The sequence below is a fragment of the Ranitomeya imitator genome, chromosome 3 (assembly GCF_032444005.1).
Source record: "Ranitomeya imitator isolate aRanImi1 chromosome 3, aRanImi1.pri, whole genome shotgun sequence".
Taxonomy (NCBI): Eukaryota; Metazoa; Chordata; class Amphibia; order Anura; family Dendrobatidae; genus Ranitomeya; species Ranitomeya imitator.
The window spans coordinates 396,433,822-396,450,021 of NC_091284.1; the positions used below are offsets into that span (position 1 = coordinate 396,433,822).

The following is a 16,200-nucleotide window of genomic DNA, read 5'->3' on the forward strand; positions in this document are numbered from 1 at the left end:
GGTACACTGGGGTTATATTGAACTCACACTGGAGAAATTTGGGCTCACCGGGCAAATTGGTAAAGCGGTTATGGCATTATATTCCAACCCCTGCGCGTCGGTTTGTTCGGCGGGATTTAGGTCTCGGACATTTCCTATTCGGAATGGTACTCGTCAGGGCTGCCCCCTCTCCCCTATCATCTTTGCTCTGGTCATGGAGCCTTTGGCTGCCATGGTCAGGCAGAGTGCGGACATAAGGGGAATCCGGGTGGGGGGAACTGAACACAAAATTGGTCTCTATGCCGACGACGTGGTCCTGACTTGTGCCTCTCCGTTAGCATCGCTGAACGCGATTACCTCCATTTTAACTGAGTTTTCGGCGGTTTCATATTATAAACTTAATCTGACCAAATCCACAATTTTCCCCCTTTTTCTCCCGGCCCCCCTTCAAATCCAAATTCAATCACAATACGCGTTCATTTGGGCCCCCCTGGGCTTTACGTACCTAGGCATAAGGATAACTAGGCTGGACAACATAGTTCGTGCAAATTGTGAAGAAACTCTTGCGGAAGTCAGAAAGGGCATGGATCATTTGTCGAGTGCATCGCTCTCCTGGATGGCCCGCATACAAACGGCGAAAATGCTATTCCTACCCAAAATAATGTATCTTTTCCGGTGCCTCCCCCTTTTTATCCCCTCGAAGTTTATCTCAGCTTTTCAATCTCTTGTAGATCGGTTTATTTGGAATAAGAAGCCTCATAGGGTCAGGCGTCGGATTATGTCCTTACCGTATTGTATGGGTGGGTTGGGCGCTCCTGCAGTGCAGTCATACTATAGGGCGGCGATCCTTGAGCCCCTTAAAATATGGTGGGAGGGGAACTCATGCTTACCCTGGTTCCTGATTGAATCTCATTTTGCTCCCAAAAACTCGCTTAGATTGCTCTTGGAGCTTCAGCTGCTTCAGGTACCTCTGGTGGGCCCTTGTCTCCGTTCTATTAGGAATGCTTCTAAACTGTGGGCGTTGCTCAGCACCTCCCATCTGGTGTTTATGTTTGACTATGTTTCTTTGCAGGCTTTGGAGTATGCTATCGGGCACATTTCTCTTTCCTCCTGGACGGGTCGCGGGGTGCTCCGGGTGGCAGACCTTTTCGGCTCGAATGGCCTTCTGTCGTTTGAGGACCTCTCAGGGAGATTCTCTCTTACTGGGTCTGACTTCTTTCAATACCTGCAGCTCCGCAGCTTTCTCAGGTCATGTCGGTCATTCGGAGCGCCCCCGCCTCTGACAGAGGACCCGGCTCATAGATTCTTCAGACCGGCCACCATATTGCCCCATGGCATCTCCATAATCTATAAAGCCCTCATTTCCTATAGTTCTACTGACAAGCTCCCTTTCATGACCTCATGGGAGTCCTCGCTGAGTTTCGAGGCCTCCCTGGAGGATTGGCAATTTGCTATGGTGCACCCTTCCAGGTTCTCTTCATGTCTTGGCCACTTGGAGCAGGTGAAAAAAATTCAGCTGCATTGGTACCTTACCCCCGTTCGCCTGGCGAAGGTTTTCCCGTCTTCCTCCCCTCTCTGCTGGAAGAAGTGTGGCGCCTTGGGGTCCTCCTCTCATGTCTGGTGGTCGTGCCCGCAGATTCAGGTCTTTTGGCGTGAGGTGGAGGCTTTGATTGTCGATCTGACCCGTCTCCCCCTTGCGCTGAGCGGTCAACTAGCTGTTCTAGGTATTTCCCTCATGGATCTTCCTTCCCCTCTCCGGCCCTTAATCTCAAATATCTTAGTTGCCGCTAGACAATGTATAGCGAAGCATTGGAAATCCTCAGATCTCCCCTCCAGAGCCGAACTGATCGCCAGGATTGACTCACACTTCTGCTATGAGATTATCATGGCTCAGGATCTGTCGAGGAGAACTAGGGTCCTCTCGTGGTGGGATCCCTGGGTGTCCTCGGCATATATATCTCAGTCTGCTCTCACCCTCATTTAAATCGTATGCTTCTCTAATTCCTCCCTTTTTTTATTTTGCTTCATCTGACACTGTATCTGTGTATTTTGTATTGATCATATTGTGGTCTTTAAATTTTATGCATTGGACCTTTTCCCTCATCCCCATAACCCCCCCCAACCCCCCCCGATCACCCCTTTCTCCCTCCCTCCCCCTCCGAAGTTTACTGATGTGTTGTTTAACATGCAAAATTTCAATAAACATTTATTGGTTAAAAAAAAAAATTCATTGTGGTAATGTCTATAACCAAAATTAGAAAAATGTTGTCTCTGTCCGAATATATATGGACTTAACTGTATGTCAGCTTTGTGCATTCAATCAAATACAATTTGTGGTAGGTTGATGACCCAACCATGGCTGAGGACTCAGCACACTTTTGTACTTTTTTAATGGTATTTAAGGAGTAACGTTTTTCCTTGTGGAGAGTGACAAGCTAGGCTTGGCATGTCAGAGTGAGGAGACTTATAAGCCATGCAAGCTCTTCTGGGAAATTTAATATGCAAATTGTCTCGTCAGAGAGAAACAGGACTAGACCTCTAGCGCCACCTATTGGAAGCAGTGGAACTTTTTTAATGTTTGCTGTTGTTTTGGGGGTTTTCTAATAAAAAACAGTGTTTGTTGTTTGTGCCTTATTTTAAACAATTTCGAGGTGCAGTGGGTAATGCTTGTTGTCTTTCTGCTTGGAGCATAGGTAAAATAATACAAAGGTGCACTCAATAACATTTAGTGAGGTCTGCTAGCCATGCAATTTGTGGAGCGCGTGTATAAGGACATTTCTTAGCCATTACACACTGGGCATATGTAGAGTGGGTGATCAGAGTTGCTACAAATAAAATACCTCGTTTTGTGACTCTACATAGAATAACTTCTCTATATTATCCAATATACTAAAAACAGTCATTCCATTTCATCACCAGGCATCAAATGCAGAACATACAGTATGTCATAAAAATACTGAACAGTTTGTACCAGGCAATGAATTCCAATTACATGGGCTCTTAACTACGGTAACTGCAAGCAAGATAATGACCAATAAAAGCCTCTAATTATCTTGTACTGTAATAGCTTTATATTGTGAATCTTCCCAGTTTAAGCGGATCACTTTGGTGATCTGCCCTACAAAATATAAGCTTTATTTTACATACTCTGATATAAACATTCATCATGTTAAATAATAAACGGATTGTTAGTAACGAAATAAAAAGTGATCTTCTAATAATACAATTATGGTGATACATATATCATTATACCTGATCAACAGGAACCTCTACTCTTGTATGTGCATCTTCCTTTACTTCTTGAGCTCCATCTAATTCACGTCGGGTTTCTTTGACTTTATATATTCCATCTGCCTCTATTAAAAAAAATAGGGATTTTTGTGTTACTCACCGTAAAATCCTTTTCTCCGAGACGCTCATTGGGGGACACAGGACTGTGGGTGTATGCTTCTGCCGCCAGGAGGCTGACACTAAGTAAACTTGAAAAAAAAGTTAGCTCCTCCTCCATCGTATACACCCTGACACTGGCTACCAGAGACTCCAGTTTGGTGCAAAAAGCAGTAGGAGAACAAAACACAAAAAATAATATAACAGCATAAATACAGAAAACTTATGTCTAGAAAAGATCCTACTGACTAATGTAATCAGATATAACCAAAGCAGCCATAAGGCTACCAGGGAGGGAGCTGTGTCCCCCAATGAGCGTCTCGGAGAAAAGGATTTTACGGTGAGCAACACAAAAATCCCTATTTCTCCTACGCCTCATTGGGGGACACAGGACTGTGGGATGTCCTAAAGCAGTCCCTGGTTGGGAAAAAAAACTCACCAGTAAAAGACATCCAGATGATGGTTGTCTATAAATGCGCCACTGCCGCTTGAAGAATCCTTCTACCCAGACTTGCATCTGCAGAGGTCTGGGAATGGACATTATAATGTTTGACAAACGTATGCAGACTAGACCAGGTCGCAGCCTTGCAAACCTGTTCTGCTGAGGCCTGGTGCCGAATGGCCCAGGAAGCCCCCACCGCTCTAGTCGAATGAGCCTTGATTCCGTCCGGAACCGTCATGCCCATGGAGCGATAAGCCTCCTGAATGGTCGCCCTTATCCACCTGGCCAGGGTAGATTTTGAAGCCGCGCATCCCTTCCTGCGACCCTGCGGAAGGACAAACAGAGCATCTGTCTGGCGAAAAGGAGCCGTTCGGGAAACGTACCTCCTCAGAGCCCTCACCAGATCCAACGTATGGAGAGCTTTTTCTACACGGTGCGTAGGTGCCGGACAAAAAGAGGGCAGAACAATATCTTCATTGATGTGGAATGATGAAACAACCTTCGGCAAAAAGGACGGTGCTGGTCTGAGCACTACCTTGTCCTGATGAAAACGCAAAAAAAGGGGAACGACAAGAAAGGGCTGCCAGCTCCGAAACCCGTCTTATGGACGTTATTGCCACTAAAAATCCGACTTTCCAAGAAAGAAACATCAAAGAAACATCTCTCGCTCAAAAGGAGCATTCTGTAAAGCCCTTAAGACCAGATTAAGGTCCCAAGCTTCCAAAGGAGTCTTATAAGGAGGGACCTTATGAGCGACTCCCTGGAAAAAAGTCCTCACCTGACGATTAGTAGCAATCTTGCGCTGAAAAAGGACTGATAAAGCCGAAATCTGCCTTTTAAGGGTACTTGGAGCAAGCCCAGAATCCAGGCCTGCTTGAAGGAAGGCTAGAATATTTGGAACGGAAAAACGCAAAGGAGGCAGCCCGCGCTCTCTACACCAGGAAAGGAACACCTTCCAAGTGTGATAATAAATCCTGGCCGAGACGGACTTACGTGCACTGATCATGGTATCAGCCACTTCTTGAGAAAACCCTGCCTGAGTTAAAACCCAAGATTCAACGGCCAGGCCCTCAAACGTAGGACCTCTGAGTTCTGGTGGTAGATCGGCCCTTGAGATAGAAAATCCGGCCGATCGGGGAGCCGCCAAGGAACCCCGGCGAGAAGTTGTACCAGGTCTGCATACCAGGTCCGTCATGGCCAATCCGGAGCGATCAGGATGGCCGGCACTCTCTCTGATTTGACCTTCTTGATTACCCTCGGGAGCAGTGCCAGAGGAGGGAACAGATAAGAGAGATGAAACTGGTTCCAAGACAGTACCAGCGCATCCACGGCGATTGCCTGGGGGTCTCGGTACCGAGAGACAAAACTGGGCACCTTGGCATTCATCTTGGATGCCATTAGATCCACGTCCGGAGTCCCCTAAAGATGGCATATCTGCAAAAATACCTTGGGATGGAGAGACCATTCCCCGGAGGCTAGACCCTGACGGCTTAGAAAATCTGCCGCCCAGTTTTCTTCGCCCGGAATGTGGACCGCTGAGATCACAGAGTGATTTCTCTCCGCCCAGAGTAGAATTTGTTTTACCTCCTGCATGGCTGCCTTGCTGCGGGTGCCCCCCTGGTGATTTATGTAGGCTACCGCTGTGGCGTTGTCCGATTGAATTCGGACAGGGTGACCTGCCAGAAGATGGTGGAAATGTAACAAGGCTAGTCGAACTGCTCGAATCTCTAAGATATTGATGGGGAGATCTGATTCCCGAGGAGACCAGCGTCCCTGAGCTGTGTGATGAAAAAACACCGCTCCCCAACCCAGGAGACTGGCATCTGTGGAAACCACCAGCCAATTGGTTGGGGGAAAGGGCTTCCCCCTGAGTAGAGATGAGCTGTTTAGCCACCAAGAGAGGGCCTGCCTAGCCTGGAGAGACAACCGAAATCTGCGGTTGAGAGAGAGAGGATTTCTGTTCCACACTGATAGGATTGCTTGTTGGAGGGGTCGAAGATGAAGCTGCGCAAACGGAACCGCCTCTATAGTTGGAACCATCTTTCCTAACACCCTCATGCCAGACCGAATCGTATGAGGGTACGTGTTATGAACAGGTAATTCAGAACCACAATGGACATAGAAGTACAGAGCACACAAAGTGACCTGACAATTACCAAAAACAAAGGACGAGCTCTGAGACGTGGGAACTCTGCTGACCGCAATCCCTAATCCTAACACACCACACTAGAGGTAGCCGTGGATTGCGCCTAACGCTCCCTATGCAACTCGGCACAGCCTGAGAAACTAACTAGCCCTGAAGATAGAAAAATAAGCCTACCTTGCCTCAGAGAAATTCCCCAAAGGAAAAGGCAGCCCCCCACATATAATGACTGTGAGTAAAGATGAAATACAAACACAGAGATGAAATAGATTTAGCAAAGTGAGGCCCGACTTACTGAATAGACCGAGGATAGGAAAGATAGCTTTGCGGTCAACACAAAAACCTACAAACAACCACGCAGAGGGGCAAAAAGACCCTCCGCACCGACTAACGGTACGGAGGTGCTCCCTCTGCGTCTCAGAGCTTCCAGCAAGCAAGAAAAAACCAATATAGCAAGCTGGACAGAAAATATAGCAAACAAAAATAACATAAGCAGAACTTAGCTTATGCAGGATAGAGAGGCCACAGGAACGATCCAGGAGGAAGCAAGACCAATACTAGAACATTGATTGGAGGCCAGGATCAAAGCACCAGGTGGAGTTAAATAGAGCAGCACCTAACGACTTAACCTCATCACCTGAGGAAGGAAACTCAGAAGCCGCAGTACCACTCTCATCCACCAAAGGAAGCTTATAGACAGAACCAGCCGCAGTACCACTCACGACCACAGGAGGGAGCCTGGCCACAGAATTCACAACAGTACCCCCCCCTTGAGGAGGGGTCACCGAACCCTCACCAGAGCCCCCAGGCCGACCAGGATAAGCCACATGAAAGGCACGAACCAGATCGGCAGCATGGACATCAGAGGCAAAGACCCAGGAATTATCTTCCTGACCATAACCTTTCCACTTAACCAGATACTGGAGTTTCCGACTCGAAACACGAGAATCCAAAATCTTCTCCACAATATACTCCAATTCCCCTTCAACCAAAACCGGAGCAGGAGGATCAATAGATGGAACCACAGGTGCCACGTATCTCCGCAACAATGACCTATGGAACACGTTATGGATGGAAAAAGAAGCCGGAAGAGTCAAACGAAAAGACACAGGATTAAGAACCTCAGAAATCCTATATGGACCAATGAAACGAGGCTTAAATTTAGGAGAGGAAACCTTCATAGGAATATAACGATATGACAACCAAACCAAATCCCCAACACGAAGTCGGGGACCCACACAGCGCCTGCGGTTAGCGAAACGTTGAGCCTTCTCCTGGGACAAGGTCAAATTGTCCACTACATGAGTCCAAATCTGCTGCAACCTATCCACCACAGTATCCACACCAGGACAGTCCGAAGACTCAACCTGCCCTGAAGAGAAACGAGGGTGGAACCCAGAATTGCAGAAAAACGGCGAAACCAAAGTAGCCGAGCTGGCCCGATTATTAAGGGCGAACTCAGCCAAAGGCAAAAAGGACACCCAATCATCCTGATGAGCAGAAACAAAACATCTCAGATATGTTTCCAAGGTCTGATTGGTTCGTTCAGTCTGGCCATTTGTCTGAGGATGGAAAGCCAAGGAAAAAGACAAATCAATGCCCATCCTAGCACAAAAGGCTCGCCAAAACCTCGAAACAAACTGGGAACCTCTGTCAGAAACGATGTTCTCCGGAATGCCATGTAAACGAACCACATGCTGAAAAAACAATGGCACCAAATCAGAGGAGGAAGGCAATTTAGACAAGGGCACCAAATGGACCATCTTAGAGAAGCTATCACAAACCACCCAAATGACCGACATTCTTTGAGAGACGGGGAGATCCGAAATAAAATCCATAGAGATATGTGTCCAAGGCCTCTTCGGGACCGGCAAGGGCAAAAGCAACCCACTGGCACGAGAACAGCAGGGCTTAGCCCGAGCACAAATCCCACAGGACTGGACAAAAGAACGCACATCCCGCGACAGAGACGGCCACCAAAAGGATCTAGCCACCAAATCTCTGGTACCAAAGATTCCAGGATGACCAGCCAACACCGAACAATGAACCTCAGAGATAACTTTATTCGTCCACCTATCAGGGACAAACAGTTTCTCCGCTGGGCAACGGTCAGGTCTTTTAGCCTGAAATTTTTGCAGCACCCGCCGCAAATCAGGGGAGATGGCAGACAAAAATACCCCCTCTTTGAGAATATCCGCCGGCTCAGAGAAACCCGGAGAATCGGGCACAAAACTCCTAGACAGGGCATCCGCCTTCACATTTTTAGAGCCCGGAAGGTACGAAACCACAAAGTCAAAACGGGAGAAAAACAGCGACCAACGAGCCTGTCTAGGATTCAACCGTTTGGCAGACTCGAGATAAGTCAAGTTTTTGTGATCAGTCAAGACCACCACGCGATGCTTAGCTCCTTCAAGCCAATGACGCCACTCCTCGAATGCCCACTTCATGGCTAGCAACTCTCGATTGCCAACATCATAATTTCGCTCAGCAGGCAAAAATTTCCTGGAAAAGAAGGCGCATGGTTTCATCACCGAGCAATCAGAACTTCTCTGCGACAAAACAGCCCCTGCTCCAATTTCGGAAGCATCAACCTCGACCTGGAACGGAAGCGAAACATCTGGTTGGCACAACACAGGGGCAGAAGAAAAACGACGCTTCAACTCCTGAAAAGCTTCCACAGCAGCAGAAGACCAATTGACCACATCAGCACCATTCTTGGTCAAATCAGTCAACGGTTTAGCAATGCTAGAAAAATTAGCGATGAAGCGACGATAAAAATTAGCAAAGCCCAGGAACTTCTGCAGACTCTTCAGAGATGTTGGCTGAGTCCAATCATAAATGGCCTGAACTTTAACAGGGTCCATCTCGATAGTAGAAGGAGAAAAAATGAACCCCAAAAATGAAATCTTCTGAACACCAAAGAGACACTTTGACTCCTTCACAAACAAAGAATTAGCACGCAGGACCTGGAACACCATTCTGACCTGCTTCACATGAGACTCCCAATCATCCGAGAAGACCAAAATATCATCCAAGTATACAATCAGGAATTTATCTAGGTACTCTCGGAAGATGTCATGCATAAAGGACTGAAACACTGATGGAGCATTAGAAAGTCCGAATGGCATAACCAGGTACTCAAAATGGCCTTCGGGCGTATTAAATGCTGTTTTCCATTCATCGCCCCGTTTGATACGCACAAGATTATACGCACCACGAAGATCTATCTTGGTGAACCAACTAGCCCCCTTAATCCGAGCAAACAAATCAGACAGCAGCGGCAAGGGGTACTGAAATTTGACCGTAATTTTATTTAGAAGGTGGTAATCAATACAAGGTCTCAGCGAACCATCCTTCTTGGCCACAAAAAAGAAACCCGCTCCCAATGGCGACGATGACGGGCGAATATGACCCTTCTCCAAAGACTCCTTCACGTAACTCCGCATAGCGGCGTGCTCAGGTACAGATAAATTAAACAGTCGACCCTTAGGAAACTTACTACCAGGAATCAAATCGATAGCACAATCACAATACCTATGCGGAGGTAGGGCATTGGACTTGGGCTCATCGAATACATCCCGGTAATCAGACAAGAACTCTGGGACCTCAGAAGGGGTGGATGATGAGATAGACAGAAATGGAACATCACCATGTACCCCCTGACAACCCCAGCTGGACACAGACATAGATTTCCAATCTAATACTGGGTTATGGACTTGTAGCCATGGCAACCCCAACACGACCACATCATGCAAATTATGCAACACCAGAAAGCGAATATCCTCCTGGTGCGCAGGAGCCATGCACATGGTCAGCTGGGTCCAATACTGAGGCTTATTCTTGGCCAAAGGCGTAGCATCAATTCCTCTCAATGGAATAGGACACTGCAAGGGCTCCAAGACAAACCCACAGCGCCTAGCATACTCCAAGTCCATCAAATTCAGGGCAGCGCCTGAATCCACAAATGCCATGACAGAATAGGAAGACAAAGAGCAGATCAAAGTAACGGACAAAAGAAATTTCGACTGTACCGTACCAATGGTGGCAGACCTAGCGAACCACTTAGTGCGCTTAGGACAATCGGAGATAGCATGAGTGGAATCACCACAGTAGAAACACAGCCCATTCTGACGTCTGTGTTCTTGCCTTTCAGCTCTGGTCAAAGTCCTATCGCACTGCATAGGCTCAGGTTTATGCTCAGATAATACCGCCAAATGGTGCACAGATTTACGCTCGCGCAAGCGTCGACCGATCTGAATGGCCAAAGACATAGACTCATTCAGACCAGCAGGCATAGGAAATCCCACCATGACATCCTTAAGGGCTCCAGAGAGACCCTTTCTGAAAATAGCTGCCAGCGCACATTCATTCCATTGAGTGAGCACGGACCACTTTCTAAACTTCTGACAATAAATCCCTATCTCATCCTGACCCTGACACAGAGCCAGCAAATTTTTCTCTGCCTGATCCACTGAATTAGGTTCGTCGTACAGCAATCCGAGCGCCAGAAAAAGCGCATCAATATTACATAATGCAGGATCTCCTGGCGCAAGGGAAAATTGCCCAGTCTTGAAGGTCGCCACGTAATAAAGAAATAATGATCTTAACTTGTTGAACTGGGTCACCAGAGGAGCGGGGTTTCAGAGCCAGAAATAGTTTACAATTATTTTTAAAATTCAAGAACTTTGCTCTATCGCCAGAAAATAACTCAGGAATAGGAATCTTAGGTTCTAACATAGGATTCTGAACCACTAAATCTTGAATATTCTGTACATTTATAGCGAGATTATTCATCAAAGAGAACAGACCTTGAATGTCCATGTCCACACCTGTGTTCTGAACCACCCTGATGTAAAGGGGAAAAGAAAGACAGAACACAGTGCAAAGAAAAAAAAATGGTCTCAGAACTTCTCTTTTCCCTCTATTGAGAAGCATTAGTACTTTTGGCCTCCAGTACTGTTATGAACAGGTAATTCAGAACCACAATGGACATAGAAGTACAGAGCACACAAAGTGACCTGACAATTACCAAAAACAAAGGACGAGCTCTGAGACGTGGGAACTTTGCTGACCGCAATCTCTAATCCTAACACACCACACTAGAGGTAGCCGTGGATTGCGCCTAACGCTCCCTATGCAACTCGGCACAGCCTGAGAAACTAACTAGCCCTGAAGATAGAAAAATAAGCCTACCTTGCCTCAGAGAAATTCCCCAAAGGAAAAGGCAGCCCCCCACATATAATGACTGTGAGTAAAGATGAAATACAAACACAGAGATGAAATAGATTTAGCAAAGTGAGGCCCGACTTACTGAATAGACCGAGGATAGGAAAGATAGCTTTGCGGTCAACACAAAAACCTACAAACAACCACGCAGAGGGGCAAAAAGACCCTCCGCACCGACTAACGGTACGGAGGTGCTCCCTCTGCGTCTCAGAGCTTCCAGCAAGCAAGAAAAAACCAATATAGCAAGCTGGACAGAAAATATAGCAAACAAAAATAACATAAGCAGAACTTAGCTTATGCAGGATAGAGAGGCCACAGGAACGATCCAGGAGGAAGCAAGACCAATACTAGAACATTGATTGGAGGCCAGGATCAAAGCACCAGGTGGAGTTAAATAGAGCAGCACCTAGCGACTTAACCTCATCACCTGAGGAAGGAAACTCAGAAGCCGCAGTACCACTCTCATCCACCAAAGGAAGCTTATAGACAGAACCAGCCGCAGTACCACTCATGACCACAGGAGGGAGCTTGGCCACAGAATTCACAACAGGTACGGTTGTTTGAAGATTCCTCACTTCCCGCCGAAGGGCTAGGACCTTGTCCTGGGGAAGGATTGATAGGGCTTGAGAGGTGTCGAAGATCATGCCTAAAAATGAGATCTTCCGAGACGGCTTTAGGGATGACTTCCTTAAATTTACCAGCCAACCTAGACGAGAAAGGGTGTCCAGAGTGATGCCGACATTTTCCCTGCAAGATTGAAAAGTCGGTCCCTTGATCAGCAGATCGTCTAGGTATGGCAAGACAACTATACCTCGGGAGTGCAGAATGGACACCACAGTAGACATGACTTTTGTGAACACCCTGGGAGCGGAGGCCAGCCCAAAGGGTAATGCCGTGAATTGAAAGTGTAGATTGTTTACGGCAAACCGGAGAAATCTTTGATGAGGCGGAAAGATGGGAATATGTAGATAAGCATCCTGAATGTCTACTGAGGCCAAAAACTCTCCCTTTTCCAGAGAGGCGATGACTGACCGGAGAGACTCCATCCGAAAGTGACGAACGCGGACAAACCTGTTTAAGAGTTTGAGATCTAGGATAGGCCTCACTGCTCCGTCCTTTTTGGGCACTACAAAAAGATTGGAATAAAAGCCCTGAAACCTTTCCTCCCTTGGAACAGGAGAAATGACACCGCTGATACGAAGGGACTCTACGGAATTGAACAGGCTTTGACGGAGAGACTCGGACCTGGGAAGACGGGATGGGAAGAACCGGGGAGGAGGCAGCTGAACCAGCTCTATTTTGTACCCTGATGATACGAGCTCTCCAACCCACCGGTCGTGGATTACCTGAAGCCAGACCTGGCGAAATAAAAGTAGACGTCTGCCTACTTTGTTGGAGACACCTAGAGGAGGCCTCCAGTCACTTAGCCGAAAATCTTTGAGTCCTAGATCCTCTGGATCTAGTAGACTGGGGACGCATTCTTTCCCCCTGACTGGCCGTATAACAGATCTGACCATCTCGGTCCTGATTGGGTCGACCCTGCGCAGGAGAGCCTGATGCTGGGGCCCATCTAACATTGCGAAAGGCTCTAAAACGGGCCTGAAATTGGCGACGAAAAGGCTGTCTAGCCCTCTGCTGAGGAAGAAACTTACTTTTCCCTCCTGTGGAGTCAGAAATGAGCTGATCCAGCTTCTCTCCGAACAAACGACCACCCTGATACGGTAGGGATGTAAGTGATTTTTTAGAGGTAGAATCAGCCCGCCAGGACCTTAACCAAAGGGCCCTTCTGATGGCAATAGCATTAGACGCAGCCGAAGAAGCACAATCTGCTGCATCTAGGGACGCGTTAATCAGATAGCTACCAGCCAGTGCTACCTGAGATGACATTTCCGCCAATTCTGCTGACAAATTACCTTCTTGAAGAGCCTTTGATAACGACTCCGACCAAGATATCACAGCCCTGGCAACCCAAGTTGCCGCAAAGGAAGGAAAAAGTGCCGAACTTGAGGCCTCAAAGACGGAACGAGCCAAGCTCTCTATAAGACGATCCGTAGGATCCTTAATCGATGAGCCATTAAGCAGAGATAGCAACGTGCTAGAGGCTAAACGGGACACTGGAGGATCTACAGAAGGATTTTCTGCCCATTTACTACAAAGTTCCGAAGCAAAGGGATACCTAGCCTTCAAAGCTCTTTGCCCTGAAAAGCGCTTGTCCGGGTGCTCCCGGTTGCGTCGAATCAGGTCCTCAAACTCAGGGTGAGAGGAAAAGACCCTATGGGCCCGTTTAGCCCGCTTAAAAGAGACCTTATGACCAGAGGATGAGGCGAGCTCATCCTCTATCCCCAAAGACTGATTGACAGCCTCAATTAGGCTATCTACAGACTCCTGAAACCCAGGATTCTCAAAATTAAGGGACCCTTCTGACTCGTAGTCAGTCTCAACTTCCCTGCTTTCCGCAGGGGAAGGAGAATGAGATACGGAACTCCAGGATGCGGAGGCACCTGAATGCCTGGGCGACGCTGTGCGAATCCGCTTTCCATGCGTCTGTCTAGAGTGAGCGCGGCCCCTGCAGGCCGAAGGCTCCTGAGACCCCGAGGCCCTCTCCGAGACAGGTGGACTACCGGCCCTGACTGCCGGGGTCTGCAGAGATTTGATCGCTTCAGTAAGGGACGCCATGGATTGCGACAAGGACGCGACCCATTCCGGCGGAGCTGCCCCAGCATCTGCTTGAGGGACCGGAGCCGGAGAGACTACTGGAGAACTGGCAGGGGGGGCTCCTGGGCGCGTTCAGAGTCACAGGCCTTGCAGAGGCGATTACTTTGGGCGTGTGGAAAAAGGGGCACGACAAGTTACACAACCGGTAAAAAGAACCGTGTGAGTCTTAACCCTTCTAGACATAGTGATCCTGTAAAGCTATACCCAGAGCCAGAGACTGGGACAAAAAGAATGCTTCAGTCAGATGGAGGGAGAAGCACTTACCCCAGTCCTGTGTCCCCACGAGTACAGTGATGGATCCTGAATGCACGAGGCGGAGCCCAAATGCGCTGTCTTATGTGCACAGCAGGCCTTAGGGGGGAGGGACCGCCAATCAACGCTGCGGCCTGGAGCAGGCCCGAAGCCGGGGCCTCAATTTTTCCCCTTCAGAGAGAGGAGAAGCCGGAACCGGAAGTGACGCGCCGGAGGGGGCGGGGCCTCACAGCGCGCTGAACGGAAGTCCCAGGCTCCAGGCAGGACGCTACCCCACGCCCGAAGGAGGCTAGGCAAGGCCTGAAGCCTCTGGGGGATAGCGGCACCGTCGCATTATACCGCTGCAGCGCCGCTTTTAACGCTGCAGCGCCGCTGTCCTAACGCTGCAGCGCCGGATCACGCTGCAGCGCCGCAGTTCCAACGTAGCAGAGCCGGAACACGCTGCAGTGCCGCAGTCCTAACGCCACAGCGCCGGATCACGCTGCAGCGCCGACTCACACCACCCGAGAAGGATCCTCACTGCAGCGCCGGAGCAAAGACAAAACAAAGGCACCGCGCTCCCGGAGGACGCAGCAGCAGGTAATGCCAGGAGCCCCCTCTTTGTCACACCGCACTCCAGAGAGGGGGAAGACAAATGATGGTGCAGGAACCCTATCTCAATTATCCCCAGGATAAGGAGAGGGACCGTCCACCACCCCAGCTAACACCGCTGAGCAGGGGTGTAGGAATCAGGGGGGAACACACGGACATCTACAGGCACCTGTACAGCCTGGAGTCTAGCTACCTCAGGGTGGTCAGGGCCAAGTCCGGTGAAGGATCCCACGTAGCGGAAAAGGATACGTGGAAAAAATTCGCACGTACTTGCCCGTTGATGGTTTGGGGAGATCGGACCCTCAAAAAGGTCCGTCGCCCCCTCAATCCAAAGATGTTGAAAATTGGGTCCAAAGAATCCAGGACCCAGAGATGTGCCTCCTTGAGACACTAAGCATAAACTGGAGTCTCTGGTAGCCAGTGTCAGGGTGTATACGATGGAGGAGGAGCTAACTTTTTTTCAAGTTTACTTAGTGTCAGCCTCCTGGCGGCAGAAGCATACACCACAGTCCTGTGTCCCCCAATGAGGCGAAGGAGAAATTAGGCCAACTTCACACTTCGCAGATCTGTGGCGCAGATTCCGCACCGCAAGTCCGCAGTACTTTACAGTACAATACAAGTAAATGCTTGTTGCTGTTTTTAAAATCCTAGTCACATGTTGGAAAAATAACCACAGGAAGATGAAATTATGATGCAGGTTTTACATTTTTACATACACTGCTCAAAAAAATAAAGGGAACACTTAAACAACAGAATATAACTCCAAGTAAATCAAACTTCTGTGAAATCAAACTGTCCACTTAGGAAGCAACACTGATTGACAATAAATGTCACATGCTGTTGTGCAAATGGAATAGACAACAGATGGAAATTATTGGCAATTATCAAGACACACTCAATAAAGGATTGGCTCTGCAGGTGGGGACCACAGACCACATCTCAGTACCAATGCGTTCTGGCTGATGTTTTGGTCACTTTTGAATGTTGGTTGTGCTTTCACACTCGTGGTAGCATGAGACGGACTCTACAACCCACACAAGTGGCTCAGGTAGTTCAGCCCATCCAGGATGGCACATCAATGCGAGCTGTGGCAAGAAGGTTTGCTGTGTCTGTCAGCGTAGTGTCCAGAGGCTGGAGACGCTACCAGGAGACAACCTTTCTATCCTAATATAGGGATAATAGGGACAGCCAGATAGGGACATCCCACGTTGAGTGGGGGCGCCGTATGCGCAGGTTTCTTTAGGGTGCCAACCTGCACATTAGGCAGGGACCAGGAGTGTAGCTGATCCTCCATAGGGCACAATTGGGCGACTCTTCTTTCATTCTATGATTGGGGTTTTGGTGGTGTCCCGTATTCCGTTTAGTAATAACATATATATCTGCACTAAAGGGTATTTCCTAAATTACAAATTACATTTTGCCTCATTCATCTTTGACTCCTCCTCTTTCCCTACCGTTGTGCCTC

General features: G+C 48.4%; 1 protein-coding gene across 1 annotated transcript in view; it reads right to left on the reverse strand.

Annotated features, from left to right (window-relative positions):
• The window catches only part of DCDC2B (doublecortin domain containing 2B), a 102,778-nt gene that overhangs the window by 11,762 nt on the left and 74,816 nt on the right, over positions 1–16,200 (reverse strand). Inside the window, exon 10 of the mRNA XM_069759814.1 lies at positions 3,232–3,335. Within this exon, the coding sequence (XP_069615915.1) occupies positions 3,232–3,335 (104 nt within the window). The remainder of the gene's footprint in view (positions 1–3,231; positions 3,336–16,200) is intronic.